Below are 27,942 nucleotides of genomic sequence, written 5' to 3'. Positions count from 1 at the left end.
GACTTAGAACGTTCCAGCCAGAGACATGGGTGGGGAGGTGGTGGAGGCCAGGTCATGGGGAGTTGTTTTGAGAGGATTGTATTTTATTTTAGAGAGAGGGTAGTAATTGACATTTCATTCGTCGATTGAGTAATATTCATTGGCTACTGTCTGGTCCGGGGGTCATCACACATAAGACCAAGGCTCAAAAAAAAAAAAAGACCAAGGCCCAGTTCCTGCCTGTACAGTGCCCAGGAAGAGAGGACAGCTGGCACCTGGGCAGGCAGCGCACTTAAGACAGAAAGACCGTGGGTGGTGGTGTTTGCATTTTAGAAGAGTGTCTCTGGCAGTCAGGACACAGTTCGCTCCGTGGTCCAGCAATTTTAGAAGTTGGTGCTGGCAGAGGCTACAAAAGATGCTAAGTGTTTGTTTTTCTGTTCTGAAACAACAGCAGGCTGCTTGTTTCTCACAGTGCTGTGGGGGTTGTAGGGGCCTCAGCTGCCCCCAGACTGAAGAGCCTTGACCTCTCACGCAAGGGAGGAGAGAATTCCTTGCTCCTTCTCAGTAAGCTTGGTGCTTTGCTAAACAGCATTACCTTTTGATGATTAGTTTAAATCTAACATGTATTTTAAAGGCTCAAAAAGACCTCTTCCCTTTAAACTTAAAGCAGGGTCCTCTGGACCTCAGGGGTGTGTTTGATGGACCCCTTGCTCATAATCAGAGAAGCAAAGGTTGGTGCTTTCCCAGGAACCACTCCCTGTATTGATTCTGGCAGCTCGTGTGAGTAGGATCTGGCTGTTGAAACCCACACCAGAGCCAGGGGAGAAGAGCAGACTCTTTAGTTCTTGTCTTTTTAGCATGATGTGTGTAGTGTAGTGCCCTAGAACTAGGGCCAGCCTGGAATTGGGAGATCTCAATCCAATTTCCAGTCTTCATATTGACAGTAGAACAAGCTCATTAGATTACCAGCTTTGGTTTTCCTTTCTCTCCCCCCCTCCCTCCCTCCTTCCCCCTGTACACTGCACATCCTCCTCCCCTTGGATGAAAGTGTGCTCACTGCCTCCCATTGCTCTTCCGAGGCTAAGATGATAAGATTCCTCTCTGGAATCCTTGGAAAGTGTGCTCTTCATGTATTGAAAAGCATTTTTGGCCTGGAACACAGTAATGCACAAAGGAGCTCTTTCCTCCTCTCCCGGAGAGCTCATAGCCTGGTAAGAGCAGTGGACTTCAGAGAAGCGCTACAGATGGGCCTGGTGCTGGGATTGGTCTGTGCTGAAGGGTCTTGGAGCGCAGAGGAGGGCCTACGAAACCTTCCTCCTTGATGGGGAGGACACAGCCAGTCATGGTTTTGATGAGCGGGTCTTGTCAGGATCAGAAACAAAAGAAACAGATGGTCCTGTTACTTCCCCTAAGCACATGCTCCCTGTTCTTCTGAAGGCCTCACATTTCAAATCTGGAATAGGGGAGTCAAGGTTCAGAATCCTACAGCCACCTGCCAGAAGGGAGCAGGTCTAACTAAGAAAAGCTGTTCTTCTTATCTTCCTGGAGCCCAAAGCTGTGGACGGCTGTAGATGAGAAGGGCACCGAGGGGCCTCAGGAGGTGTGGGGGCAAGGAGCAGGAATTCGGGGGTCACGGGGGGTTTGCGTGGCACGTATACTCTTCCTCACCGACCTTGCCCTTTCTGCTGGTAGTTGTGCCTTTTCTGGAACTCCTCTGTGGTTCTCCGCAGATAACGGCACCTGGACACAGTTGTGGCTCGTGTCGGACTATCATGAGCACGGCTCCCTGTTTGACTATCTGAACCGGTACACGGTGACCATTGAGGGGATGATCAAGCTGGCCTTGTCTGCCGCAAGTGGGCTAGCACACCTGCACATGGAGATCGTGGGCACCCAAGGTGAGTGGACCTGCTGAGCAGCCATCCCATCCCTGTCAAGCTCCTGGAAGTCCTGTGCGCTGAGAAAGCTGGAGCTGGGCCTCAGGAACGGGGGTCTGGGCTAATGGAGAGGGGTCTGAGCTTTACTTGAGAAGGAACGAGAGGTGCCTCTGCCTTCAGAGCTACCTGAGGGACTCCTGTGGGAAATGTTGGTTGGTTGTTCCCCGTTTCCTGGCGTTGTTGGTTGGGGAGCTGGTGTTAACTGAGAGATCGTCTCAGATGCCCACAGTTCACAGGTAAATGAAGGGAATGAGAAGATGGATTGAACTACTGTGCCGAGATTCAGTTTAGTGAGCGCACGTGCTCATCGTTGGGTCAGCTGGATGCTTAGACACTGGGCTGTACTGTCTGGGAGGGTTCTCCTGGAGGAACACTACCTCGGGTGTCCCTGCTTGTTGACTGACATCAGCCTTTTGGGAGCTCCCAGGTCTTGGCAGGTGGCACGTTGCTTCCTGGTGCCTGGTCAGTTGGGCAGGAGCTCTTTCTGTCTGTGATCAAAAACCAGCCGTGAGAGTTTGACACTATCCCTAGGCTCTGCAGAGAAAGTAGTGGTTCTTATCTCCCTTGTTTGGTTCTGAGAACCTAGTCAGTATAGCAGCTTTTTCTCAAGTCCTTGACTATTCTGTACAGGAGTATATGAGTTCAGGGAAGGTGAGCAGGAATAGCATTCATAAAGTAATGTTAGCTAATCCACATGCCCTGTCTAAGCACTTGAATCACTCACATTAATATATTTAACTTTCACAACATTCCCGTGAAGTACTGGTGTTCAGGCTTCCCAGGTGGCGCTAGTGGTAAAGAACCTGCCTGCCAGTGCAGGAAACATCAGAGACGTGGGTTCAGTCCCCGGGTCGGCAAGATCCCCTGGAGGAGGGCATGGCACCCCACTCCAATATGCTTGCCTAGCACATCCCATGGATAGAGGAGTCTGGTGGGCTGCAGTCCATAGTGTCCCAAAGAGTTGGACACGACTGAAGCAACTTAGCATGCACACACACACTGGTGTTTACTCTCATTTTATGGATGAGACAACCAATGTATAGACAGATTAAGTTGCATTTCCTGGGTTAGTGGGGGGCAAAACCAGAACTGAAACCCTCATATCCGGCTGCAGAGACTATGCTTAAAATGCTTATGCTATTTTTCTTTAAAAGATCCCTGTTTTTATCCTCCACCAGGGAAACCTGGAATTGCTCATCGAGACTTAAAGTCAAAGAACATCCTGGTGAAGAAAAATGGCATGTGCGCCATCGCAGACCTGGGTCTGGCTGTCCGTCATGATGCGGTCACGGACACCATTGATATTGCCCCTAACCAGAGGGTGGGAACTAAACGGTAGGAAGCCCCAGGGCCTGTGCCCTTGCCCAACACTTGTACTGAATAGCCCTTGTGTGCCCTGGCCCATGTGCACGGGAGAGGGAGTGTGGTCTCAGACAGCTGGCGGGTGAATTGAACTCCTGCCCCTACACTGGAAAGCCACACAGGTTGCATGGAGCAGATACAAGTGTCAGCAGCATACCTCCATAGAACTGTATACCCATAGGTATACATTGGGCAGGTGAGGCAGCGGAGAAAGAGAGCTTGGAGCAAGGTTTGGAAGGGGAACAGGCACCGGGCTTGACTAGCCGGAAGGGAGAATGCAGTCTGGAGGGGTGGCCTCTGTAGGACCCCTGAGGAGGCAGAGCATATGTTTTGCTTGGGGTGTGGAGGGCAGTTTCACTTAGCAAGAGCAGAGGTACTCCAGGGTAGAAAATAAGGGGCCCCCTTCAGGACTGTGGGGCCTCCCTCCTGCCTCATAGAAAAGTAAGAAATAAGGGACTAGGACTTCCCTGGTGGTCCCAGGATCAAGACTCCACGTTCCCAGTGCAGAGGGCCCAGGTTTGATCCCTGGTCGGGAAAATAGATCCCACATGCTGCAACTAAGAGTCTGTATGCCACAACAAAGATCAGAGATCCTGTGTGCTTCAACCAAGACCCAGCATAACCTAATAAGTAACTAAATATTTAGAAAAAGAACTAAGGGACAGGAACTCCCCTGCTGGTCCAGTGATTAGGAATCTGCCCTTCATTGCATGTGGCACAGGTTTAATCCCTGGTCAGGGAACTGAGATCCCACATGCCATGTGGCTTGGCAGAAAATTAAAAAAAAGAATAAATGAATGCAAAACATGGGAGTTTGCAATAAGAAGAATCCATCACTTCCCCCTCCCCAAGGGGCAGTCTTTGGTGGTGGCCGTCCCACATTCAGGGGACCCTTGAACCAGTGTTTTGAGTCAGGAGAGAAGTCACTGTTTTCCATGCGTGACCACATTTCCTTTGCTATTGCAGATACATGGCCCCTGAAGTACTCGATGAGACCATCAACATGAAGCACTTCGACTCCTTTAAATGTGCTGATATCTATGCCCTCGGTCTTGTGTACTGGGAGATTGCTCGAAGATGCAACTCTGGAGGTACCTTTCTCCCTGCCTTCCCTGCTCCTACCTCCCAGTCCAGAGTGCCGGGCCACCTGAGAGGCTGGGTTTTGACTGCAGCCTCCTTTCTCTTCACGGCTTGTCAGATGCCTCATGCCAGCACGCGTCACACGTAGGATTCTCATCCTAGCGGAGGGAGGGGACCTGGGAGCAGCAGTTGCTAAGAGTGTGTTTACTCTTGTTGTATGTTGTGGTGACCATTCCAGAGGCTCATTTGGCTTTTTTTTTTTTTAAACACACTGTCTTTAGTGGTCTGTTGAGGTTGGGAAAGCCCTGGACAGGAATAGCACAGAACTAATGCAGGGGGTCTCCTTCACACTGAAGGCAGGGTATTCTGATACACTGGCTCTCAAGCCACCTGCTTGGGGAATGTGGGGTTTTATTGATAATGGTGATTCTCAATTCATAGCAGAAAGCTTACTAACACATAGAATTTTCTCACAGTGAATTTTTTCTTCTGTAATATTTTCTTATATCTTTGGCATTTGCAACTGCTCAACCATGTCAGAACCCAGTGAAAAGCAGTACCGGATTTGGCAGAAAACACTTTTTAACATCAGCTTAGTACGTTCAAATTTTACGGTGACGTCCAAGTATTCTGTCACGTGATCAAGTTCAAGAGCCACTAGAACCCTGCCCTCAGCCATTTATCTTTGATGTAAGAGAGTCCAGATCAGTGGAAGTGAATTAAATTAATAAAAAAGAACTGGTGGGTGTTCCAGCAGAGCCCGTTGCTGTGTTGTACTGCCTTTTTCCTTCTGTGATATGTCTGGTAAGGTCCGAGTCATAGGGAGGCATCTAGGTATTGTACATCTTAAATTTTGATCATGATATACAAATAAAAGAGATCAAGATATATCTAGCCACACAGATTTTAAACTGTGAACAAGTTAAATTTTTCTTTCTCCATACCATCCAGAAATTGGGGCTACGTGTGTAATAATAGTACTAAGATTTATTCACCACTTGCTATGTATAAACTCACTTAATCTTTACTGCAAACCTATGAAGTGGGTACTGTTAATTGTCACCATTTTGCAGATGAAGAATATGAGTCACAGGTTAGGTAATTTGTCTAGAGTCACACTGCTAATAAACTAGGATTCAGACCTTGGCGGACTGAGGCCAGAGTTGAAGCTAACTGCATCTTAGCTAATTACCAAGTCAGACTCCATTTAAAAATCTGTCCCATCAGCTCAGGACAGTAGAATTTTTCTGGAAAAAAGGCATGAGAAAGTTACATTTGATTTTTTAAAATACTAATAACTTTTTATTATGGAAAATATTTCCGTTTGTAGCTCTAGAAGGTAAAAGACTTCAAAAATATAGTCCTGTTATCACACTGTAAAAATCAACGGTAATTCTTCTTTATAAATTTTTTAGCTGCTTTGGTGGGTTTACTGGCTATTTCTCTCTCAGTTAGTTGATTAGTTGGGCTGCGTCAGGTCTTAGTCGCGGCACCCAGAGGCCTCGTTGTGTCCTGTGGGATCTTTCCCTCCAGGGCTCAGCTTCTCTAATTGTGGCTAACGGACTTAGTTACTTCGAGGCATCTGGGATCTTAGTTCCTCCAGTAGGAGGACAGATTCTTAACCACTGGACCACAGGGGAAGTCCCAGTAGTTCTTAATATCATTTAACATTAGTTAGTGTTGAGATTTCCTCCGTTGTCTCCTAATTTTTTTAGAAACAGCTTGGTGAATGTCCATCCATTGCAGTTGATTGATATACCTCTGAAGTCTCTTATGATGTACAGCTGACCACTCCATTTTTTTTTCTTCTGCAGTTTTTAAAGGTGGAAAATCCAGGCCCTTTGTCCTGTAAGATTTTCCTATGTAGATTTTCCTGATTGCTTCTTTATGGAGTTTACACATTCTACTGTTTCTGTGAATTTCCTATGGGAATTACATCTAAAGACTAGAACCATTTTTCCCCCAAAATCCTTCCGTTAAAGGCACACATAATGGTGGTTATCTCTCTTTTTGTGATAACAGCCATCGTTGATCATTGTCCAAATCCAGATTTATCAGAGGTTGAAAAGTGCCAGCATTCCAGTTCTGTCAAACTTTTCATATTAGCTAGATTTTTAATTAAAGAAAAACTTCCCCTTATTGTCTCTTTGGTTACAAAGATGTTTAATTTGAAAAGGAAAGGTGGGAAAAACACTTGATTCTTTCCATTTATTTACCATTTTTCTTTTTTTTTTTTTTTTTTTACCATTTTTCAAAATAATGAGTTTATTCTCCTTCATCCTACAAAGGTGACTGATGTTTTGGTTTGTTTCTTCTTAGTGTCATCATGAACTGATGATCTAAAATATTTGTTTCCATTGATGTTATAAGTCTTACTATTGCTTAAATATTCTCATCTTTGGCCAGTTGGGAGCCTTTCAAGGTGGTACTTTTTGACATGACCTTAGTAGTCTTTGATAGTTTCCTTGCTTTTTGTTATGGAAAAGATGTTCCTGGCTAATCCTGTGTATATCTTGTCCCATACCTAGCATTGACCAGGCCGTCCAAGGAGCCCTGGTTCCTCTTAGTGGCAGGCCAGATTTACTGATCATGACATGAGTATTGTCACTGGCTTTTGAGTAATCCCTTCCTTCTTTTGGTAACTCTGGTGGATATTTTTTTTTCTCCTAGGAGTCCATGAAGAATATCAGCTGCCATATTATGACCTAGTGCCCTCTGACCCTTCCATTGAGGAGATGCGGAAGGTTGTATGTGACCAGAAGCTCCGTCCGAACATCCCAAACTGGTGGCAGAGTTACGAGGTAGGAAGCGCCTGTCTCCTGTGCTCTTCCATCTGCCCAGTTTCTCTACGCTAGAGGAGGGTTTCCCAAAAATGGGAACCCCAGGGCTACTACCTGTGTAATAAGAGTTACTATGTTTCTGTTACACGCTGTTATATACTAAGCCATTGTCTTGGACACTGTAGGGTCCCCTTTGGAACTTAGAAGAAGAAAGGCTTGTTCCCAAGACACAGATCAGAGACAAAACAAAGTCCGAGTGGGCTGTTAGACCTGTCCAACTAGAAAAATGGCTTTGGAGCCATAGTGGGTGAGCTGAGCTCCATGGGAGTTCAGAAGCAGCATCCACGGGGGGTCAGCAAGTAAGAGGTGGACTCAGTGAGCAAACAGGTCTGAGGGAGGTGGCTTTCTGAAAACTCGGAAGCGAGGAGGGTGCAGAGGGTTTGGATTTGGGGTTAATGGTGGATGCAGTGGGAAGGGGACGACATGCGGTGGAAATAATAGATGTGAGGACAAATTTGTGATCTAGATTCCTAATAAACCTGGAGTTGTGGGGTGCTAGAATCTTTGGGGGTGCAGGATTTGCTTAGCTGGTGCTCCTGGGGCCCCTTTTCACTGGTGGCTCTGCGTTAAGGCGTGTCACCACTAGAGGGCAGCTCTGCGTTGAGGAACAGAGTCTGCACATTTCAGTGGCCCTTCCTCTTGCCTGACAGAGCATTTTCCATAGTATTCCTCGGAACCTCAGGGCCCATTTACTTCAGACGGTGAGGGAAGCAGAGAGCCAGTCTCTAGCTGTCCCCCACACTCCGTCTTCAGTCAGGGCTCTTCGTGCGTCGGGACTCTGCTTGGGAAAACAGGTCCCACTGCTGAAAGGAATCGAGAACACTGGCCAGGGGCAGCAGTCAGGGAGCTCTGTAGCCTCCACCGGTGACCCCCCAGATCCACCCGGCGCCTGTCTGCCGTGGCCGCCTGTGTCATCCAGGCCCTGGCTGCAAACCACTGCCTCCTCCCCTTCCTCCTCTGCTGTGTGTCTGCGGGTAAACGTGGGGTCACCGCTGCGTGCGTGCGCCTACAGGGGTTTTCCCTGCTGGGCCTGGTTCACCTGCTACTTTGAGAAAGCCGTCAGTAAACAGTCATAAGCGTGGCTACTTGGACCTTCCAGAAGTGGTTTTCAGATCACAGGCTGTGGCGGGTCTTGCTCTCAAGTTCACCTGGACTTGGGGGAATGGCGGACCATGCTTGTGGAGAAGGCCCCTCCACAGGCTGTCCGTTAAGGACTGGCGAGCCCCGGGGGAGTGGGTTCGCGGGCATTTCCCCGGGGTCAGAAGGAAGGCAGCTGGGGGATCGGGCAGGCAGCAGCGGGGCAGGCTCCAGTGACCCCGTTTCTGTGCAGGCGCTGCGGGTGATGGGGAAGATGATGCGAGAGTGCTGGTACGCCAACGGCGCAGCCCGCCTGACCGCGCTGCGCATCAAGAAGACCCTCTCCCAGCTCAGTGTGCAGGAGGACGTGAAGATCTAGCCGCCCCTCCCACAGCCGCCAGGCCACGGGACCTACAGCCGAGCGGCCACGTCGAGCATCAGATGGAGGCCTACCTCTCGTTTCTGCCCAGCCCTCTGTGGCCAGGAGTTTGACCCACAGAGGGACAGAGCCCGGGAGACTCGCTCACTCCCACGATGGGTTTGAGACACAGACACCTTTGATATTTACCTCCTAGTGGCATGGAGCCTCTGAGAGCGAATGGCATGGAGAACTCAATGCCGCGACCCGGACCGGCTGTCGTGGGATGTCCCACAAAGCCTGGTGCCCCCAGCAAGGAGCCTGGTGTGGCGACACGCGGCCCGGGAGGAGCTGAGTGTGGCCCCGTGCTGAGCAGCACTGAGGGCTTTACCCCGGGACCAACCCCAGTGCAGCGAGCGGCCCCGGGAACCAGAAGGATGGCCCCTCCTGGCAGCTCCAGGTCTCCGGCTCCCCTCCGCCCGCGAGGACCCCTGGAGGGACTGCTGGTGCCTGTCTGTCCAGCCGTGTGTGCATGTGCCGAGGTGCGTCCCCTGTTGTGCCTGGTCTGTGCCACGCCCTTACACGTGTGTGTGTATACGTGTGTGTCTGTAGGTGCGCACTTACCTGCTTGAGCTTTTTGTGCATGTGCAGGTCGGGGCTGTGGTCGTCATGCCGTCTCTGCGTGCTGGTGCCTCTGTTCAGTAGTGAGCAGCGTCTAGTTTCCCTGGTGCCCCTCCCGGTGGCCTCCCTCCCCACCCCTCCTTCCAGAACCCCCACTCCACAGTGGTACCCCCACCCAGCAGGCTGTTCCACCTGCCCCTGTGTCGCCTGGCCCTCCTTCTCCACTTCAGACTGTGGAACCAAAGCTGGCCCAGTTGTCCGTGGCAGGCGAGGCTTTTGGGTCCAAATGTAAGGGAGGAGGGTGGGACGGGCAGGGCAAGAATCTCATCGGAAACCTGGGGTGTTGTGGTCAGCGGCCACTGTGGGAAATGAGCCAGCCTAAGGGCATCATCCTCTGCGGCGTCAAGGAGGGGCTGAGGAATTTGCAGCCCAGACCTGGGGAGACTCAGACTGGAATGTCACATCTGTCTTTCATATCCCAGATTCTGGAGACAGCAGTGTGTATTTTCGGTGGTGGTGGGTTTAGGGTGGGGAAGGGAAGCGGGGATGAGGACTGGGGAGGGAGGCTGGGGGGGAGGGAGGCATCTGCATGGGTCTTTTACTGGGTTATCCGATCATGGTGGAGGGAAGATGTGAGACTTGCATCCACTTCAGGGGCTTTACTAAAGGGAACAGCCTGAGCTGAACCTGTTATTTAACCTGAGTGTAGTATTTAACGACGTCTAGAAGCACGGTTGTGGGTGGTGGTTCGGTCAGCATATCTTAGGTATATAATAACTTTGAAGCCATAACTTAACTGGAGTGGTTTGGTTTTCTTTCTTTCTTTCTTTTTTTTTTTTAATGTTATTGGGAGGGTCTGGATTTTAACTTTTTTTAAATACTGTTAAGTTTTTATAAAAGGAAAACCATCTCTATGTGATAATTACCTCTCAATCCATTTGTTTTTAAGGAAATCCCTATAAAAACAACCACACACAAAAAAATGCTTCAATCAGACACACACAGCTCAATCACACTGGAATATCCTTGTACCTGAGCCTGCTCCCCCCCCACCTCAGCTGCAAGAGTTCCTCTGCCCTGGGGGTTGGTCTCGCTGGCGTCCTGCCTCCCTGCCCAGTCCCACCCAAAGTGGGTTTTGCACTGGGGCTCTAGCTTTTTGTGCGTCGCCCACAGGTTGCACCTTCTCCTCCAGGCACTCACTCAGCAGACACTCGCTGAGTGCCAGCTGGGTGTCAGGCACCATGCTGAGTGCTGGGAAATACAGCTGTGAACAAGATAGGCTTGGGTCCTGCTCTTGGAGCACTGACAGTGGGACTGACTCAAGTCAGGGGGTGCCTATCTTGAGACCAGAAGTTTTCATAGTTGGTTCTGAGCCTTTTGAGCCTGGAGCGATTGCTCTTATACAAGACCACTAAGGAGGCAAGGATGCCCCCCTGTGCCCCACCAAAGAGGCCGGTGGTGGGCAGTGAAACCCCCCCATCACTGCGTTCATCCAGAGCCCCCTTCCTGCCCCCCAGGGGAGGCACAGTGTGTGTGCAGCCTCAGTGCATCCCTGCCTCTAGCCCAGCGATTCTCTGCCAAAGCTTGTGGAGGAGGGGGGAGCCCTCCCCCCACTTCCATCCGTCTCCCCAGTGCCCTGGCCTTCCTATTTATTTTCCTGGTGTAGTGCTTCTTTCCTTGCGTTAAAGGAGATCTTCCCCTCACCTTTTGGGCCAATTTACTGGCTACTGATTAATTTCCCTTAAATACCAATTGTGTCATTAGGGGGATCTTCTTTCCCTACCCCTGCTGACGCGCTTTCCCCCTTCTTGTCTGCCCTCCGGCAGAGCTTGGCGGGTTATGGGAGCTGATGGAACTCAGACTCCTCACTCCCTGCCTCAACCAGCCTCTGGGATCTGCCGACACTCCTCGACCCAGGGACTCCCAAGCCACTAGCCCACTGCCCAGGTGGCCCGCTGTCCTCACCACACACTCCTCCACCTCCGGGGAAGACTCAGCAGTTCTGGGGGGAAGCTCCCAGCCCCACTGCCGCCACTCTTAACCCACGAGTTAAGAGTTAGAGAGTTGGGGAGAAACTAAAGCTGTGGTTTTGGCTCCCTGAGGCTAACCCTGATCCATAGGGCTACCTGCACCTCTGGATTTTGGATTCACAGACCAAGTCCAAGCCCGTTCTTAACGTCGCCATCAAGGCCCCTGAACGGCATTCTCGGTACTTCTGTTTGTTTTTGTACATTTTATTAGAATGGACTGTAAAATAGCCACTTAGACACTTTACCTCTTCAGTATGCAAATGTAAATAAGTTGTAATATAGGAAATCTTTTGTTTTAATATAAGAATGAGCCTGTCCAATTTCTGCTGTACATTATTAAAGTTTTATTCACAGAGCCTCTCTGGTGCTGTCTGTTTGACATCTGTAGACCAACTGGCTGCCCGGCCTTTGTCAGGGAAGTTGGGCAGATGCTCTCAGGTAGTATCTTTCCCCTCCCACTTGCCAGGGCATGACGTTCATGATCATCTGCTACAGCAGCTCACGTCAGAAGAGGACCTGATTGGAACATTGTGGGGGTCTTCCTGAGGCTGTTTCTCTGCATTTCATAGAGGGAGGGCCTGGCCTGGAGAGGGAGTGGAGGACAAACTCAACACCTTCTCTTGGGCTTTGTCCGTATTTGTCTTTTGACAGTTTTCTCTTTATATAAAAGAGGGTCTTGATCCTGGTAAGTCACAAGCCACCTAGTCTCCACATCAGCCTAGGCCCTCCTCAGTTTTCGCTTCCCCACTCCTGACTCGGAGTAGAAATGTGAACTTGGGGATGGGTTAGGGGACTTTGAAATGGGAGTGTACAGTGGTTACTCTGGGATTTTCAGTGTGTGGCTGGCTGTGAATGTCTTTAAAAATCTCTAGGCTGAGGAACCCAAGGAAAAAGTCTAGAATCATAGGATCTCAAGTTTAGATGGGACTCCAGAGGTCCACCACCCATCACGTGCTTGACTCCCCCACAGCATCCCCGCCAAGTGGCCATAGCCTCATGCCGTGACACTGAGTACCACAGCACCCACCTGCTGGCCATCTGCTCAGCGGACAGCTCTTCTTTGCATAGAACTGGGCAGCCTCCCTGTGAGTTCTCTCCACAGATGGTTCAGAGCACTAATTCGCTCTTCCATTTAAGGTCCCTTAAAATACTTGAAGGCAGCTGTTATGTTTTCATGAATCTTGCAAAGCTTAGAGCTTCTCCCATTAATATTAGCAAATACCTACTTAAAAGTTACTGTGTGCTAGGCAGTGTGCCCAAATTGGCCTTACATACATGAACTGCTTTCATCCTCAAAACAACATGAGGTGGCCATTATTATCCTCTGTGGATTAGGAAACTGATAGAGAAGACAAATTGCCCACGTACGTAGCTCACAATGGTGGAAAAGACCTTGGGTCCACAGTGTCTGGCCAGAGACTGCATCCCCTCAGCCTCGGCACATCCTGCCTTCATGACGCCATCCCCTTCCCCCACGCTGGCTGCTCGCCGAGAACCTGGCTGGATCCTGGGGCCACGGAGGGCACGTAGCAGTCCACCTGGACATTGACAGCACAGACTAGGATGAGAATCCCAGACTGTTTGACACCTTCAGGTCACATCCCAGGACTGCACCGCATATTGCGGTTTAAGTAAAATCCAGCCCCACTCCTCCATCCTGTATATGAGAAATTGGTATTTTTGAACTCAAGTGCAGGATGTTATGTGTTTACCCCATTAAATTTTACCATAGAACCCTGCCAATAGCTCCAGCCTTCTCAATATTTTAAAATTCTGATTTGTTACCCAGAGTTTTCTATTGTCCTGTCACCTGAGACCGTTGGACTGGAGAAAATCAAGCAACTTTCCTCTAGAAGTTGGCTTTTAAGTCTGGCATACATCCCACTAACCCAAATTAGCCACTAATTAAGTTGTCCTTGCATCCTGGCCAGAATTCTTTAATGGACAAAATAACAGCAAAGGCACAAGCACTTTGCAGATGTAGCAAGGTATTCTTGTGTTTGTCGAAAGGAAAGGTGAAGTGGGTTATAGTGGACCTCATCCCAGTTCAAAAGCTAATCAGTAGTGAGTCATCTTGCCAACTATGGACCCCAAATCCACTAGGCTAAGAACTGCAGGTTCAACTTCCATCATTTTGAAAATCAGAAGGCAACCACACTGGGACCTCTTCATGTGCCCTTGAAGGTTACTAGCATTTCACCTCTGTAAGGCCCATGACACAGGAGACCTGAATTTGTTTGAATGTGCGGGTTTTGTTGCCCACATTTAAATTTTCTGTCCCTGCCGTCCTCCCACCAGACCATGTCTTCTGATCTACAGTCTGGAGAAAATGCTTGCTAAATACAACCAAAACAAAATGAGGGGTAGAATAGCAAAAGTTTAAGAGATACACAGGAACATGTGAGGGACATGTAGATGAAGGCCTGGGGAAAGCTTTGGGTCAAGACAGGAATGGTTTTATTAGGGTTCACCAGAGAAATGAAACTAATAGCATGGATGAATAAATATTTAAAGGAATTGATTCACACAACTGTGGGGCTGGCAAATCTGAAATCTACAGAGCAGGGTGACAGGCTAGAGAGGCAGGAAAGAAGACAGTCTGGAGTCAAAATTTCTTACTCAAGGGACTGCAATCTTTTAAGCCCTTCAACTGATTAGGTAAAGTCCATCCACCGTATGGAGGGTTACCTGCTTTATTGCAAATCTATTGATTTAAATGTTAATCACACCTAAAACATAACTTCACAGTAACATCCAGACTTGTTTTTGACCAAACCCCTGGAACCACACCCCAAGAGGAGTTGGGCATCCCATGGCCAGACAGGATCAGATTTAAGGAATATGGCAGATAGCTCTGGATCCACCTGGGAATGGTCCTTGGAGGTCAAGGATGGATGGAGGATAATGGGATAGGAAAGTTTAAGGAACAACAGGATGGACTGGGCTCTAAATTCATTATTATTAAGTAAGAAGCATTTGTTCAACAACCTTAGTGTGTAAAGCAGTAGGCAGAACAGAAGGACAAACAATCTGTGGCCCCTGCCCTTCGAGATGGAGAGAATCTGTACAGAGAACAGGAGGGCAGGTTTTAGCAAGTCCCACTACACAGCCATGTGTAACGCGTCATGGAAGCACAGGTGAGGTGCCTAGGGAAAGCCAGTCCTCCAGGGGCTCCCCACCAGATAGAATGGACTAGTTAATAGGTAATTACAATGGAGCAAGTTAAGTGCTATGATAAGGGCAGACATGTAATACTCTGGGAACACAGGAAGATGGGATCAAGAGAGGTGATGTCTCATCTATTTTGGGTTCGGCATTGGCCTACTGACTGGGGACAGGAGATTTGGTCAAAAAGAGTGTCACCGTTCAAGAACTAAAGGTGGGACCTCCCTGGTGGTCCAGTGATTAAGAATCTGCCTGCCAGTCCAGGGGACACAGTCCCCTAGTCCAAGAAGATTCCACATGCCATGGGGCAACTAAGCCTACGCGCCACAACTACTGAACCCATGCTGTAGCACCTGTGCCCTGCAACAAAGCCACCGAGAGAAGCTACCACAATGAGAAGCCCACACACCTCAAGGAATAGTAACCCCCACTGGCTGCAAATAGAGAAAGCCCAGGCACAGCAAGGAAGACCCAGCACAGCCAAAAGTAGTTAATTTAAAAAAAAAAAAAAAAAAAAAAAGAGCCATAAATGTTCAATATCCTAGAGCAAGGGAGCCAGGGTCCACAGAGGAAATCTCTTAGAGCTGCTGAGAAGTCAGGACTGCATCCCGAGGGCCACCAATGCCACCACCTCCCTGTGACAGCCACCTCAGGCTGCTAATCTCCATCACTTTCCCTCTTGAGTTCCGACAGGGTCTCCAAATTCTCAGTAGCATGTTTATGTGGAGTTGTCCCATGAGTGAACACCTCTTTGTCATTCCGCATGTAGGAACAAGCCCTCGGTGGGTTCTGAGCAGCGGAGTCATGTGATCTTGTGTTTGCGGAAGAACACAGTGCTGACTCGAGAAGGCAATTACCGGAGTGGTAGAGCAGGAAACGCTGGAGGACAGGGAGGGGCAGTGGGTAGGACGCTCAGGCTGGGAGCACGGTCAGATGCGGACAGTGAGGAGGAGCCAGCTTCAGTTCGGAGTCTACAGGAGAATCTTAGCCTCGTGTACAGTGCTGTCCCCGGGAGAAGGAGCCAGGGGTGGGCCACTAGAGCAGCTGGGTTTGCCAGGATGGAGGAGATGTGGGGAGTCCGGGCCCCTGAAAGGTGTCATTTTCTTTCCTAGCTATCTGTACCTGTCTGAAATGAGGCGGGATAAAATAATACATGCCCTCTGTCCTAAAAGTGCTAAGTGGATGCTGTAAGGAAAACTAGAGAGCTGACCCTGTCTCCCTTCTGCCAGTCTAACCTGTCCAAGCCTGAGATATTAATATCTTGCCATCCCACCTAGGAGGCAAGATGGTCCCTGGCTTCTGACTGGGACCAGGCTCGGAGGCCACTGTATCCAACACAAACAAACTGCCATATCCGCCTTGCTCCAGTTCCCAGACCCCCCTCCCCCACCCCTGCCTCTGCTGCTGGGCTTCCCTGGACCCCAGTGCCACACACAGACTGTGGAAACAGTTGGGAAATAGGAGCCATTAAGGAAAACAACCGCTCCCTGCCCAACCAGCTGCCCACCAGCTGCCCAGGCCTCCCTCAGCATCCTGCACCCGGGGCCCAGCCCCATTCCTTCCCAGACAGCCAGCTGAGTTCCAAGCCCTCGCCCTCCCACCTCCCACTCAGAAGCAGTGGCAACACCCCAGTCCTGGGATGAAATGACCATGGGAGAGCCCTGACATCGACTCAGACCCCAGAGGGGCCTGGGCTTCTGCAGCTCTTGCCCTGAGTGTCTGGATCGCGTGATGGCAGCCGAGAGCTTGAGCAGGTGGGTGAGGACAGGATTCAAGGGACTGTTGATGGTAAGGTGTCTGGGAAAGGGCTTGTCTCAAAGAAGGAGTCTCACCTAGGCCTCGTCCATTAGCCAAGCCCCTGTGTCTGTGCCCCCTTCCACAGACCAAGCCCTGTGTACCCTGAGAGCTAGGAGCCAGGACAGCTGGAACGAAAGGATGCAAAGCCTGGGAAATTCTTCTGAAAGCCTGGCACTTGCTCAGGAATAAGGTACAGATTGAGTGCAGATGTCTGTGGAGCCAGAGCAACAGGGCTTTGCTTTTACCAGGAGGCTTCCTTGGGGATGAGGGTGGAGTGGGGAGGTATCCTAGTATGAGGCTGCAGAGTGCAGCATGTCCCCCACCCCCATCCCCAGCCTTAAGGAGCTGCCGAAGATGGGATGAGGGGAGCAGATGCTACACTAGAGACTCAGGCTCAGGAGGAAGTGGAGGGTTGGAAAAAGCAAAGTTTTGCGGGCCCGTGTACTGTCTGGCGCGTGCAGGTTCCTGCACAGAGGAAGCCCACTGGCTGTCTGCCCTCTCCCTGAGGAATGTCGCCTGCAGCCAGGCTTAGATCACCAACACAGCTTCCTAACAGGTGTGAAACTCCAGAACTTGGTGACCAAAGCAGAGCTTGGCGTCTCAGCTGAACACAGTACTTCTCAGGTGCAAGAGGAGCTCTGGGTGGGGGTCCTTAAAGTGGGGCTCTAGCGCCTGCCGGACAGCCCTTCCCAGATTGATTTGAAGATTTTCCAAGAGATTCATGGCCAGCAGAGGGCACCACTACCCCACCGTAGAGCATCCTGGGCTCCCCATTGCCTCCCTGGAGGAACTGGGAAGATTGGGAGGAGGTAACAGGCATGGATGGATCTCTGAGCTCTCAGGGGGAGCTACCAGCCGCTGAATTAAATAGTCTCCAGAGCCAGAGAGCTGGGCTCTTGTGGGTTCTAATGCTTGTTCTGCCACCATCTTTCCCTCCCCGCTTCAGTTTGCTGCCTCCATTGAATGAGGGTTTGGTTCACCTGGTGTCCACTCTGGACCACAAGGCCCTTTTCGGCTCTGAACTAGGATTTGAGGAAGTCATGTGAGGAATGTGACAGAAATTGCATCTTCTGGGGCCACCTTTACTCTGGGGTTCTCCAGAGCGCCCTGCCTGGCAAGAGGCAGAAACTTGAGTTTCACTTCTCTGGTGCTGTTCCCTGTCCCTTGAAGGCGGAGAAGCAGACTGGCCTGGATGCTGACGGAAAGGCTCTGTCTCCACGTCAGTCTGAAGAAGGACTGTCTCAACAGGGCTTGCGGACACCGATGCTGTGACACCCATGGCATCTGCTCCCCCAGATTTTAGGCAAGGTGTCCCTTAGGTACCACTGTGGGATAGGCGGGGTGGTAGTACAGAAGCACTCATAAGACGCCCTTTTGAGAGCCCCGTCAGAGATAGGCAAGGAGTGAAGAGAATAGAAACCATTGCCTCTCCTGCCTTCGCTCGCCTCCCCATCCCCACCCCCACCACAGATGCTGTCTGTCAGGAGCAGGCAGCAGACGGTCCAGGGGTCCATCTGTGCTACTGCTTCACAATAGAGCCCCGTGTTTCCCCACCAACGCCCCCTCGGCCCCTCAACTGATGGCCACTTGGTGGTGCCAAGGGGGAAGGTGGGAGGAGGCAGAGGAAGGCTCTAAGGGAGCTGGTACTTGGCTCCTGGCCGTCCCCAATCCACCCCTGCCCCCCACCCAACAAGCATCCTGCCATCTGGACTTGTGTAATCACTGCGGGGTGGAGAAGCACCCCCTCTCACCCACGCCTCCTGCAGGGGCTGGGGCCCCAGGGGCCTGGGGTTGGGGGAGACAGAGGCAGGAGACTAGGAAGCAAGAAGATGGAGACAGACCCGTGGACGGAGAGACACAGGAGACAGAAAGCCTTTCCTAACCTTCCCAGGTTGCTGGGTCACTAGCCCCTCTGTGCTCTGCATGCCATGCATCTAACACAGCCCTGGTGTGTGCATCACTCCCTGCTGACCAAGAGCCTCTGTGACCTGGCCCGGAGCAGGGCTTCAACCTAAGGTGAATGAAGAACAGCAGAAGACTGCATCACACAGTGGGTAGATTGCAGGCTCTACAGGCTGCCCAGGTTTGAATCAGCTCTGTCACAGAGTGGCCTGGAGCAAGTTACTTGACCTCTCTGGGCCTCAGGTTCCTTCTCCGTAAGATATGATAATGGTATCTCTTTCATAGGGTTGTTACGAAGACCAAACAAGTTCATTCATGGATGTAATACACAGAACAGTGTGCACAGCACATGGTAAATGCTTCATAAATGTCAGCTATTAATATAAAGGCATAACACAGATTTGGGAACACTGGAGGAGGGGACAGATGAGGACAGTGCATTCCTGGCTTCTGTTTAGCGGCAGACGTCGGGATGTGGAGCCCTCAGCTTGCAGTGCTGACGCCCTGTGGTGGCTGGCCACTCTTCAGACGCCAGGCCTGACCTACCACTTCCTCCTCTCACTTCTTATTCAGGTACCACTGACGACAGAGACTTCGGCTGGGCCATTCCCACCTCTCCCATAGGCTGGCAGCCACAGACAACACAGCAGAGGGTGGGGGGGAGGTGGTCCCCAAGAAGGGTCAGAGAATGGTTGAGCACAAACCCCCAATCCTGAGCACCCCCTCAGCGCACCATATGCCCTGCCATGAGTCAGCCCTACAGTAAGCATCTGTCTGCTGGAGAAAGGTTACCTGATCTCCAACATCAGGAGGTGAGGCTGACGGGCCAGAATTCAGTCTACTACTTTCTGGGTTTCCCTCTCTTCCCTTTTCCCTTGACCTGGGAAGGAGAGGCAGCTGAGCTATGTAAAGAGGAAACCCTGGACCCTTTCACCCCCTAGTGGCTTCTACACAGCTACTTCAGGGCCATCTTTTTCCTCCTGCCAGAGACCTCACCCCTCCCTCTGCCTCCTTCTCCTAGCCTAAAGTCTCCTGCAGCCCCCTGGGTCTTCTCAAATCTTACTCTGGGCCTCCAAATCTCCTTCTAAAGACTCCTTACTGTCACTCCACCGCCAGACTCCTCGAATCTCTGAAGACATCCATCCCTAACTTTTCAAATCTCGTGCACAAGCCCCTTCACAGGCTCCCCGTCCCTCAGGTATCATAGAGACCCATACTCCGCCCCAGGATGCCCTAGCCCGCCCCCACCCCCTTTCCGCGGCTAGCTTTTTCCCCTACCGGCGTTTGAGGTCCCCAAGAGCTTCCCCGTCTAGGCAAGCCTCAGGAGCTGTGGGCGGAGCTCCGGAGCAGTGGGCTCCGCCCCGGGGGCGGAGCCAAACGCGCAGGGGGCGAGGCCGCTCCCTGCCCGCAGCTCCACGCCCGCCCCACCAGCCCGCCCCGCTCCCCGAGCCTATAAAGGGAGGCGACCCACCACCCTCCAGGCTGGCATCCTAGAGCCACCGCCAGCCCCGCCGCGCGGAGAGAGCGCCGCCAGAGAGGGGCGCCGGAGCCATGACCCTTCGCCGACTCAGGAAGCTGCAGCAGAAAGAGGAGGCGGCGGCCGCCCCAGACCCCGCCGCTCGGGCTCCTGACTCGGAAGCCGCTCCCGCTGCTCCGACCCCGACCCCAGCCTCGGGCCCCCCTGCTGCAGCCGCCAGCCCTGGGACCCCCGGGGACGAGCTGTACGCAGCGCTGGAGGACTACCACCCCGCCGAGCTGTATCGCGCGCTCGCGGTGTCCGGGGGCACCCTGCCCCGCCGAAAGGTGCGTACCTCCCCAACTCCCGCGGACCCCCTCGGCCCCCGGTACCCTGTGGTGTCCCTTTCTCAAGACCAGAGCTACCCGCCACAGTCCCCATGGACGCCTGCCGATCCCCACCCACACCATGCTCCTGGGGTCCCCGAGTCCCCCAGTTCCTCCCCCGCCCTCTGACCCCCACGGACACGTTCAGATCCTGCTGGGTCCCCTCGACCCTCTGCTCGGAAGGCGCAAACTAGCCCCTCCCCGGCTCCACGCCGGTCGCGAGCTGGGTGGCTCTCCACTCCCCACGCGACGCCGCCCGGTCTCGCTGCTCTCCCTGCTGCTTCCCCGAGTCCCCTTCCCCTCGCCCCAGCTGGCCATCGGCACCCCGCCCCAGCCCCGCCTCCCCGCGTCCAGGAGTATTGAGGTCCCCAGGATCCCCCCGCCCGGGCTTCTCCCGTGGGAGCAAGAGGCCTCGAGCTGGGGTTCCGCCGCTAGTCCAGTCAAGTTGAGAGTCCGCGGGCCCGGGGTGGGACTCTCGCCGAGGAAGTGCCCGCGGCGCCGCCGATTCTGAGAGCTCACCCTTCCGAGGGGGCGCCGGGATTCCTGGGCTCAGCCGCCTCGCCCTACTTCTGAGGTGCGGGGCACGAGGCCACGGCTCCCTGGACGTCAGCCGCGACCGGACGCGGTGGGAGGGGTCGCAGGGCGCCCGCTGGGCAGGAAGGATGCGGGCCGCGCCCGCCCTCGGAGTCTCCCCCTCCGCCGGGCTTTTCCTCTGGCCCGAGGGGGACTCGAGCGCTCAGAAAGAAAACTCAAGACTCAGGTTAAGGAGAGGGGACTGGTGGCCTTTCCCAGCTCAGCCCCCCTCCTCTTCCTCTGGCCCCTGGCTCCCCCCCAACACAATGAACAGCTTGTTGAGAATTTGCATTTTATGAAAATCGGCTGGAAAGACAAAGGGGTCTCTCTATGCTGCCCAGTCCTTCCTCCTTGGCCCGTTTGGGAACTGTCCCCACCCTTGAGGCCCGTCTGTAAGGTTCTAGAGAAGGAGGGCTTACTTCTCTTCCTGGCCTCGGGGTAGCCTGGGGGGAGGGTTAACCAGTGCACTGACCAGGAAACTCCTGGGTTGTTTGGGGCACACGGGACAAGGGCTGGTCTGGAACTGGGCTTCTTCCAAGCATCAGTCATTTAGGGAGGGAAAGACACTGCTTTAGTTTCTCAAGGACTCAAAAGAGGTAGGGTTCCCTCAGCTCTGTCATCCCTCACACCAAAAACCAAACGAAACCAACCAAACAGCAATGATAACAAAACCTCCCCATCTCTCTCCTTGAGTGCAGTGAGACTTAAGAACAAGTCTGAGATCTAAGTTTTTGTTTTGTCCCAGAAAGCTGCAACATGTATCACAATGCTGAGACCCAGGTAGAGCTGGGCACAGCTGGCCACCTGCAGCTGGACTGCATAGTTTGAGGGAAGGGGCTTGGCCCCTCTATCCCCCACCTTTCCATGATCAAGCTGAGATTCCAGCCCTCTAGACCAGGGCCCCTGACCCCAGCTCCTGCAAGCCACTCTTTGTGACTGAGAAATTAGGAGAGATCTGACTGGCCTTGGGGCTCTGAAATGTCTTGATAGACAAGCCCAGGGGCCCCTGCCCTTCTCTGAATAATATCTCTGAAAAATATCTGAATAGGAAGAGCCCTTGCTTCACCGTTTGGGGTCTAGGATGCCGAGCCCCTGCAGACATGCACTCTGGGGGCAGAGGCTATTTTACCTAGAGTCATGAAAACTCCCACCCCCTCCAGACTAGGAACCAGGACAGGACTTAGAGGTTCATGCATCTGGAGCCCAGGAGATTGTTGTGTTCCCAAGGTCCCAGTTGTGGGGATAAAGCTTAGGGAGAAAGCTGTGGAGTGATACTGGTGGTGGCACTCTGCAGGGTTAGTTACCCCAGCACCAGAGCAGGTATGGAGCTGGAACAGGACAGATAGGCAGCAGGAAGTGAGATGCTGGGTCTAGGACTTGAGCCCAGGTGAGGAACCCCCCAAAGGAGGGCTCTCAGCATCTGCTCCAGGACACCTCCCTCTCACCTGCTTCTTCCTGACTCTCCTTCCCACCCAGGGCTCAGGATTCCGCTGGAAGAACCTCAGCCAGAGCCCTGAGCAGCAGCGGTGAGTCACCATTACCCCCGCCTCTGCCCTGGTCCAAAGGATGCGGTGCTGGGGAGGGGGCAGCATGACACAGCATCGCAGCCCACCCAGGGGGAGTCACGCTCCCACCCTTTCAGCACGGTGCCCTCACCAGGAATGAGGGGCAGGTGGGGGTGTGGGCTGTGTGAAGGGGGTGGCGGAGGAAGGAGGGAGGGACTTTTGAGTCATCAGGTGCTCCTTAAACCACCCCCAGTCCCTGCCAGTCACCCCTCCCTGGAGAAATCTGGATCTGGGAGCAGGGAAGCAGGAGAAGTTTGGGGGGCTCCCCTGGGCCTTCCCAGCCCAGCAAACCCTGAAGGCCCAAACCGTGGCAAGCTGCATCCAGCTGCTCGACTCTCTGGCCCTGCACCCAAAACCTCAGTGCTCTGCTGGTCCCATCCGTGGTGGCCTCTAAGGAAGGGCCTGAGGTGAGGGCAGAAGGACTAGCCCTACTGTGCCTGTGTCCCATCCTGATGTGAGCCTGGTTTCTGCAATGGATCAGCAGACTGTGGCCTGCTGGCCAGACTGGCCTTGAGCTGAGAGTTGTTTTGATATTTCTAAAGGGTTGTAAAAATAAAGACAAAGAACAATATAGGACAGAGGCTGTCAAATAATTCAGGTCTCGAAAGGCTGAAATATTTACCGTCTGACCCTTTGCAGAAAAACTTTGCCAACCCTTTTAGAAAAGCAGACAGCACTGGAATAAACACAGTCACCCTGCCCCCCACCCCCACCCCCGGCCGAATACACACAGAGGGGGAAAGGCCTGCTTTCAAAGCAGGGAGGAGCTCGCGCTGGGGTAGGGAGTTGCCGATCAGCATTTGTGGGGGTATGTGGGTCAGGCTGGGCACCGAGAGGCCTGGGTCTCCAGGGCCTTGCTGAGGCCGAGAGGCTTGAAGGGGCCTTTGGAGGCTGCTTCAACTCGGCTTCTGGCGGGGCGGGAAGGAAGGGGGTGGGAGTGGGCAGAGGAAACTCTGGGCTCCCCCAGCAGGCGAGGATCTGGAGCTGCTCCAGACCATTGTGTCCAGTGGGCAGGCCTTCAGTGCGGGAAGGGGCGGCCTCGAGGCTCCCCTCCCCCCAGCCCTCACATCTGGTGGGCTGGCCTCACCACAGCTGGGAGGAGCCGCTGGGGTCCGGGCTGAGCCTCGTGACTGGCCTCTGGGGGTGGGGCCAGCCCTCTCCCCAAGGCTCTGGAGCAAACAGCGCTCCAGGCTGTCTGGGGCCGAACTAGGGGCCGAACTGGGGGCCTCGGCTAGTCAGTCAGTAGTATTCTGGGGCTCACTAGGAAGCTGGGAGTGTGGCCGAAAAACTCAGCTAGTTCAACTGGCTCTGGGGGCTGGCCATTGCAGTGTGTTCCCCACCAGAGGGGATTGATTTTGTGTGGCTTGATGAAGCTGATTTCAGTATGGGGAAAGACATCCCGACAGCCTGGGATGAGTGTGGCTTGTCATTGGAGACAGTGAGCCCTGCCTGGATGTTCCAAGAGCAGACTCTGGCATCAGCAGAGGGCCACATTATGGGCCCGCCAGGCTCCTCTTTAATCCTGACGGACTTGATGAGATGGCCCCTGTGTCTCCTGCAGGAAAGTGCTGACTTTGGAGAAGGAGGAGAACCAGACCTTTGGCTTTGAGATCCAGGTGGGAGAAGCTGGGTGCAGAGGGAGGGAAGGGTTGGGAGGCTGGTCTGAGGGACGGCTGGATCCTGCCCCACCCCTGGGCTGAGGGTCCCCTTGCCTGTTACAGACTTATGGCCTTCACCACCGAGAGGAGCAACGCGTGGAGATGGTGACCTTCGTCTGCCGGGTTCATGAGTCCAGCCCTGCCCAGCTGGCGGGGCTCACACCAGGTGGGGCCTGAGCCCAGGACACGGGGCAAGCAGAGGGGGCAAGAAATCCAATCGGTTCCCCTTCCTCCTCCTATTTAGAGAAGGCCAGAAAGAAGAATGAGTTGGATCAAGGCAAATTTACCATTTACTGTATGATCTTGAATATTCCCATCTGTACAGTAACATGTTACAGTAACATGGGGCAGTAACATGTCCTCACATCAGTGTGGTAAGGGGCTTTCCCGGGCACAAAGCCAGGGCCTGCCTGGTAAATGGCAGATGTTGCCACGGCTATTCTGGCTCCTCCTGGCGATCTGGCAACCCAGCATGGGCAGGAGTCGGGGAGAGAGCAAGTCCATCTTGTTCCCAACCTGGCCCAATACTGGGGTACCCGTGATACTTCCTCTAACAAGGACATGGTGCTGCCAGTAGGAGACCTTTGGGACTGGCCAAATCTAGAGCCCCAAGTCCCAGGAAGGGGCAGCCTGAGACTGCACAAACTGACCCCCACCCCTCCTACCCAATCCTATCACTGTTTTCTTCCTGAAGCCCTCATCTCCTTGCCCATTCACCAGCAGCCTCTGGTAGCTAAGTGGTGTACTGCAACTTTGCAGGGTAGTTTCACATCCCCATGGTAGCCACCACAGGGGTCCACACTTCCTTTTCCAACTGGGCAGTGGGTCCTAAGAGAGGGTGGTCTGCTCTGCTGGAGGTCAGGAGGCTCTGCAGCAGCCTAGGGTGCCAGAGGTTGAGGCCTCAAGCTTGGGGGCCAGTGTTAGTTCCCGGTGTGGTGCTCCTCACCCTCCTGCCTTCCTGTCTCAGCTGGGTCACGCTGGTGGCAGCCTGTGGGCTGGACCGAAATAACCAGCTATGGGGGAAGCCCAGGCTTGTTGGAAGGGCCCAGCCTTTGGGGACAGAGCTTCCTGAGAGTGAGATGTGGACATGGGTGTTTGAGGGCCCTGGCCCCCATGCTAGGGTGCCAGGTCTGGACAAGATTGCCCCAGAACCATGAGCGGAGGTGGGGAGCTCAGGAGAGTTCTCTGGGGTTTGTGGTGAAGGTAGGGGGCTGGAATTTTTCCGCATGCCCAGTGGAGTAAATGCTGATCCCCTCTCTGCCTGGCAGGGGACACCATCGCCAGCGTCAACGGCCTGAATGTGGAAGGCATCCGACACCGGGAGATTGTCGACATTATTAAGGCGTCTGGCAACGTTCTCAGGTACATCCAGGTGCTGTGGTCCCTAGGGGATTCCTGAGCCCAGCCTTTCTTCCCCACCCTGTGGGCCCACTCATTCTTTGATTCCCCTGCCTTCTCAGACTGGAAACTCTGTACGGGACATCAATCAGGAAGGCGGAACTGGAGGCTCGTCTGCAGTACCTGAAGGTAAAGCAGCCTGGAAACCATCCAGCCGCCAGGCTCCTCTTCCCAAACCCCTGCCCCTGCAGGTCCCACTGGTTTTTTGTTTTTTGGTTGTGCTGGGTTTTAGTTGTGGCATGTGGGATATTCATTGTGGCATGCAGGATCTTTAGTTATGGCATGGGAGGCTTAGTTCCCTCTCTGGGAACACAGAGTCTTAATCATTGAACCACCAGAGAAGTCCTCCCACTCTTTTTGGGGGGTCGTTTATCTGCCTGAACCTCCTTTTAACCTTCAGGTTTTTTCTGTGTACTCCCCGATCCCTCAGTCTGTAGCCTCTCTGGTTCGTTTCTTGCTGACTCCTGACAGTGAGGTGGGTGTGTCTCTTGCAGCAAACCCTGTATGAGAAGTGGGGAGAATACAGGTCCCTAATGGTGCAGGAGCAGCGGCTGGTGCATGGTGAGTAGATCAGTGGTGTGAAGGGCCACTTGTGCCCCTACCTATACCCCCATACCTGCTTCCCCCAAAACTAGTGGGTTACTTCCCCCTCCAGGTGAAGAAAGGTTTGCCGAACTACTACTCTGGGTACAATGCTGCCCTGAGCTGGGGCCCACATATTTTCATTTTCACAATAGTGCCCTGAAGGAAAGTACTACACAGAATCATCTCCATTTTACAGATGGGAACACCAAGGCTCCAAGAGCGTGTTTCAGGCCCCTTTCGTGACTCTTGTGTCATAAGCGACCCTCATAAGGATCTGAGTGTATAATTCGTGTTTTACAGACCGGGGAAGTAGGGTTCAAAGTTTTGGCTTGCCCAAGGGCCACACTGATGGTCAACCAGAAGGGGCGAGGCCCCCTATCCGTGCCCTCTGACGCCCCCGCCCCGTGTCTTCTGCCCCCAGGTCTTGTGGTGAAGGACCCGAGCATCTATGACACGCTGGAGTCGGTGCGCTCCTGCCTCTACGGCGCGGGCCTGCTCCCGGGCTCGCTGCCCTTCGGGCCTCTGCTGGCCGCCCCGGGAGGCTCCCGCGGGGGAGCGCGGCGGACCGGGGGCGACTCGGACGATGCAGTCTACCACACGTGCTTCTTCGGGGGCGCTGAGACGCCTGCGGCCCCGCCGCCGCCGCCGCCGCCCCTCGCGCGCCTGCCGGGACCGGGCGCGGCCGACGCTCCGGCCCCGGGGTCCCGGGCGATGCTGAGCCGCAGCGCCAGCGTGCGGTGCGCCGGCCCCGCGGGCGGCGGCGGCGGCGGTGGCGGCAGCGCGCTCTGGACTGAGGCCCGCGAACAGGCCCTGCGCGGCCCTGGCCTGCGCAAAACCAAGTACCGCAGCTTCCGCCGGCGGCTGCTCAAGTTCATCCCCGGACTCAATCGCTCCCTGGAGGAGGAGGAGAGCCAGCTGTAGGGGCGGGGGCGGGCGGGGGAACGTATTTATTTATTTATTCTTTCCAGCCAGTGCAAAAAGGGGGCGGGGGCGGTCGCTCGGCCGCCACGGGGACCCCAAGAGCCCAGAGCAGCGGGAGAGGGTCCTTGGCAACCCCAGCTGGTCCTGGCTAGTCTCTGCAGAGTGGTGAACCCCAGCCCCAGGCCTCTACTCGTCCTCCCCCAAACTACACTGGGAGGTGGGCACAGGCGAACCGGAGAGTTCGGGGTTGGGAGAGGTTCGGGGGCCCAAAATGGGACGTGCCGTCCTACATCTGGGTCAGTAGTGCCTTGTGGGGTGTCCAGGAAAACTCCTCCTCCAGGTGGGGGGACCCTGTCCCACGAAGCCCTCTCCTCAGCTTTACTTGCTCCCCACCCTTGGCCTTGCGGATAAATGGCCTCCGCCCGGTCATTCCCCTGCCCACCCCACACAGACACAGTTCCAAGTATCCAGTGGGAGCCTGAGGGGCCCAAGGTGTGGTCTCCCTCCCTCTCAGCCTTGACCCTTAAGGGCTTGGCCCCCCTAGGGGCCTGTAACTAAGTGGGGTCCTCCTGGGCGGGGGTCCTGGGTCCTCTGCCCTTGGGAGATAGGAATGGGCACATCCGGGTGGGGTGAGGCAGTACAGACTGTTCCACCGTTTTGCATATTGTTGCTTCTGAACCACAAACTGTATAAAATGGACGGTTTTTTGCATCTGTGTCAGTGTGGTGACTGCCTGAGGGGGAGGATTGGGCTCCAGCAAGCTCTGACTCTACCACTCCGCCCCTCAACACACACACAGACACACACACACTATACTTTACATCTTATTTGCTTGGAGCCTGCAGCCAGGGAAACAGACTGGGGGATTCTGACTTACATGTATGGGCCTGAACTAGAGGCCCCACACTGCTTCAGAACTTGGGCCTCTTGTTTAATGCATCTGGAACTGCCCCCTCCCCAAATACCACAACAGGTGGGGTCGAGGTTTCTCTAAATCTAGCCTTGTGTAAACAACTGTTTGGTGCTCTTTCTCCTAGGAATCTGGGGCCTCCTGCATAGGAGTCCCTAGCCATCATCCACCCAACCTGTGACAAGCCAAATCACTGGTCACTCATTCTAGAACTCCTCAAAGGTGTCCCATCACTCCCAGAATAAGATCCTAATTCCTACGGAGGCATATCTGACCCCTGCCTGCCTCATCTTGCCTCCCCTCTCGCTCCCTGCTCCGGCCACCTTGCCCACAGTACACTTC

General features: G+C 53.6%; 2 protein-coding genes and 1 long non-coding RNA gene across 5 annotated transcripts in view; 2 read left to right on the top strand and 1 right to left on the bottom strand.

Annotated features, from left to right (window-relative positions):
* Positions 1–11,639, top strand: part of ACVR1B (activin A receptor type 1B) — a 34,334-nt gene extending 22,695 nt beyond the window's left edge. For both annotated transcript variants that reach the window (XM_020884708.2, XM_070454385.1), the window contains exons 5-9: positions 1,710–1,877; positions 3,095–3,251; positions 4,245–4,369; positions 7,029–7,159; positions 8,529–11,639. In XM_020884708.2, coding sequence (XP_020740367.1) covers positions 1,710–1,877; positions 3,095–3,251; positions 4,245–4,369; positions 7,029–7,159; positions 8,529–8,654 — 707 coding nt within the window. In that variant the 3' untranslated portion in view covers positions 8,655–11,639. The remainder of the gene's footprint in view (positions 1–1,709; positions 1,878–3,094; positions 3,252–4,244; positions 4,370–7,028; positions 7,160–8,528) is intronic.
* Positions 11,640–18,455: 6,816 nt separating this feature from the next.
* Positions 18,456–19,472, bottom strand: LOC139030920 (uncharacterized). 2 transcript variants are annotated; one of them, XR_011483360.1, is made up of 2 exons: positions 19,427–19,472; positions 18,456–18,773 (listed from the first exon to the last, which is right to left on the bottom strand). It is a non-coding gene; the product is annotated as an uncharacterized lncRNA (long non-coding RNA). The 2 variants fall into 2 exon arrangements; XR_011483361.1 differs by lacking the exon at positions 19,427–19,472 and adding an exon at positions 18,941–19,064.
* A 142-nt stretch (positions 19,473–19,614) lies between these two features.
* On the top strand, positions 19,615–27,401 carry TAMALIN (trafficking regulator and scaffold protein tamalin). The gene is made up of 8 exons (XM_020884707.2): positions 19,615–19,951; positions 22,040–22,089; positions 23,690–23,744; positions 23,850–23,952; positions 25,055–25,148; positions 25,247–25,313; positions 25,679–25,745; positions 26,191–27,401. The coding sequence occupies exons 1-8, from the start codon at positions 19,700–19,702 to the stop codon at positions 26,688–26,690; spliced, it is 1,188 nt and encodes a 395-aa protein (XP_020740366.2). The 5' UTR covers positions 19,615–19,699; the 3' UTR covers positions 26,691–27,401.
* The last annotated feature ends 541 nt before the right edge of the window (positions 27,402–27,942 follow it).

The sequence above is a fragment of the Odocoileus virginianus genome, chromosome 24 (genome assembly GCF_023699985.2).
Source record: "Odocoileus virginianus isolate 20LAN1187 ecotype Illinois chromosome 24, Ovbor_1.2, whole genome shotgun sequence".
Taxonomy (NCBI): domain Eukaryota; kingdom Metazoa; phylum Chordata; class Mammalia; order Artiodactyla; family Cervidae; genus Odocoileus; species Odocoileus virginianus.
Note: the sequence above shows the minus strand (reverse complement) of the source record. Positions and strands in the feature narration are given on the sequence as shown.

Bases quoted from the DNA above. Each gene is read 5' to 3' on its own strand.
- TAMALIN (XM_020884707.2), top strand. From the start codon at position 19,700: ATGACCCTTCGCCGACTCAGGAAGCTGCAGCAGAAAGAGGAGGCGGCG. The intron at 23,745-23,849 runs GTGGGAGAAGCT...TGCCTGTTACAG, and splicing joins CCTTTGGCTTTGAGATCCAG to ACTTATGGCCTTCACCACCG. The intron at 25,149-25,246 runs GTACATCCAGGT...CTGCCTTCTCAG, and splicing joins GCGTCTGGCAACGTTCTCAG to ACTGGAAACTCTGTACGGGA.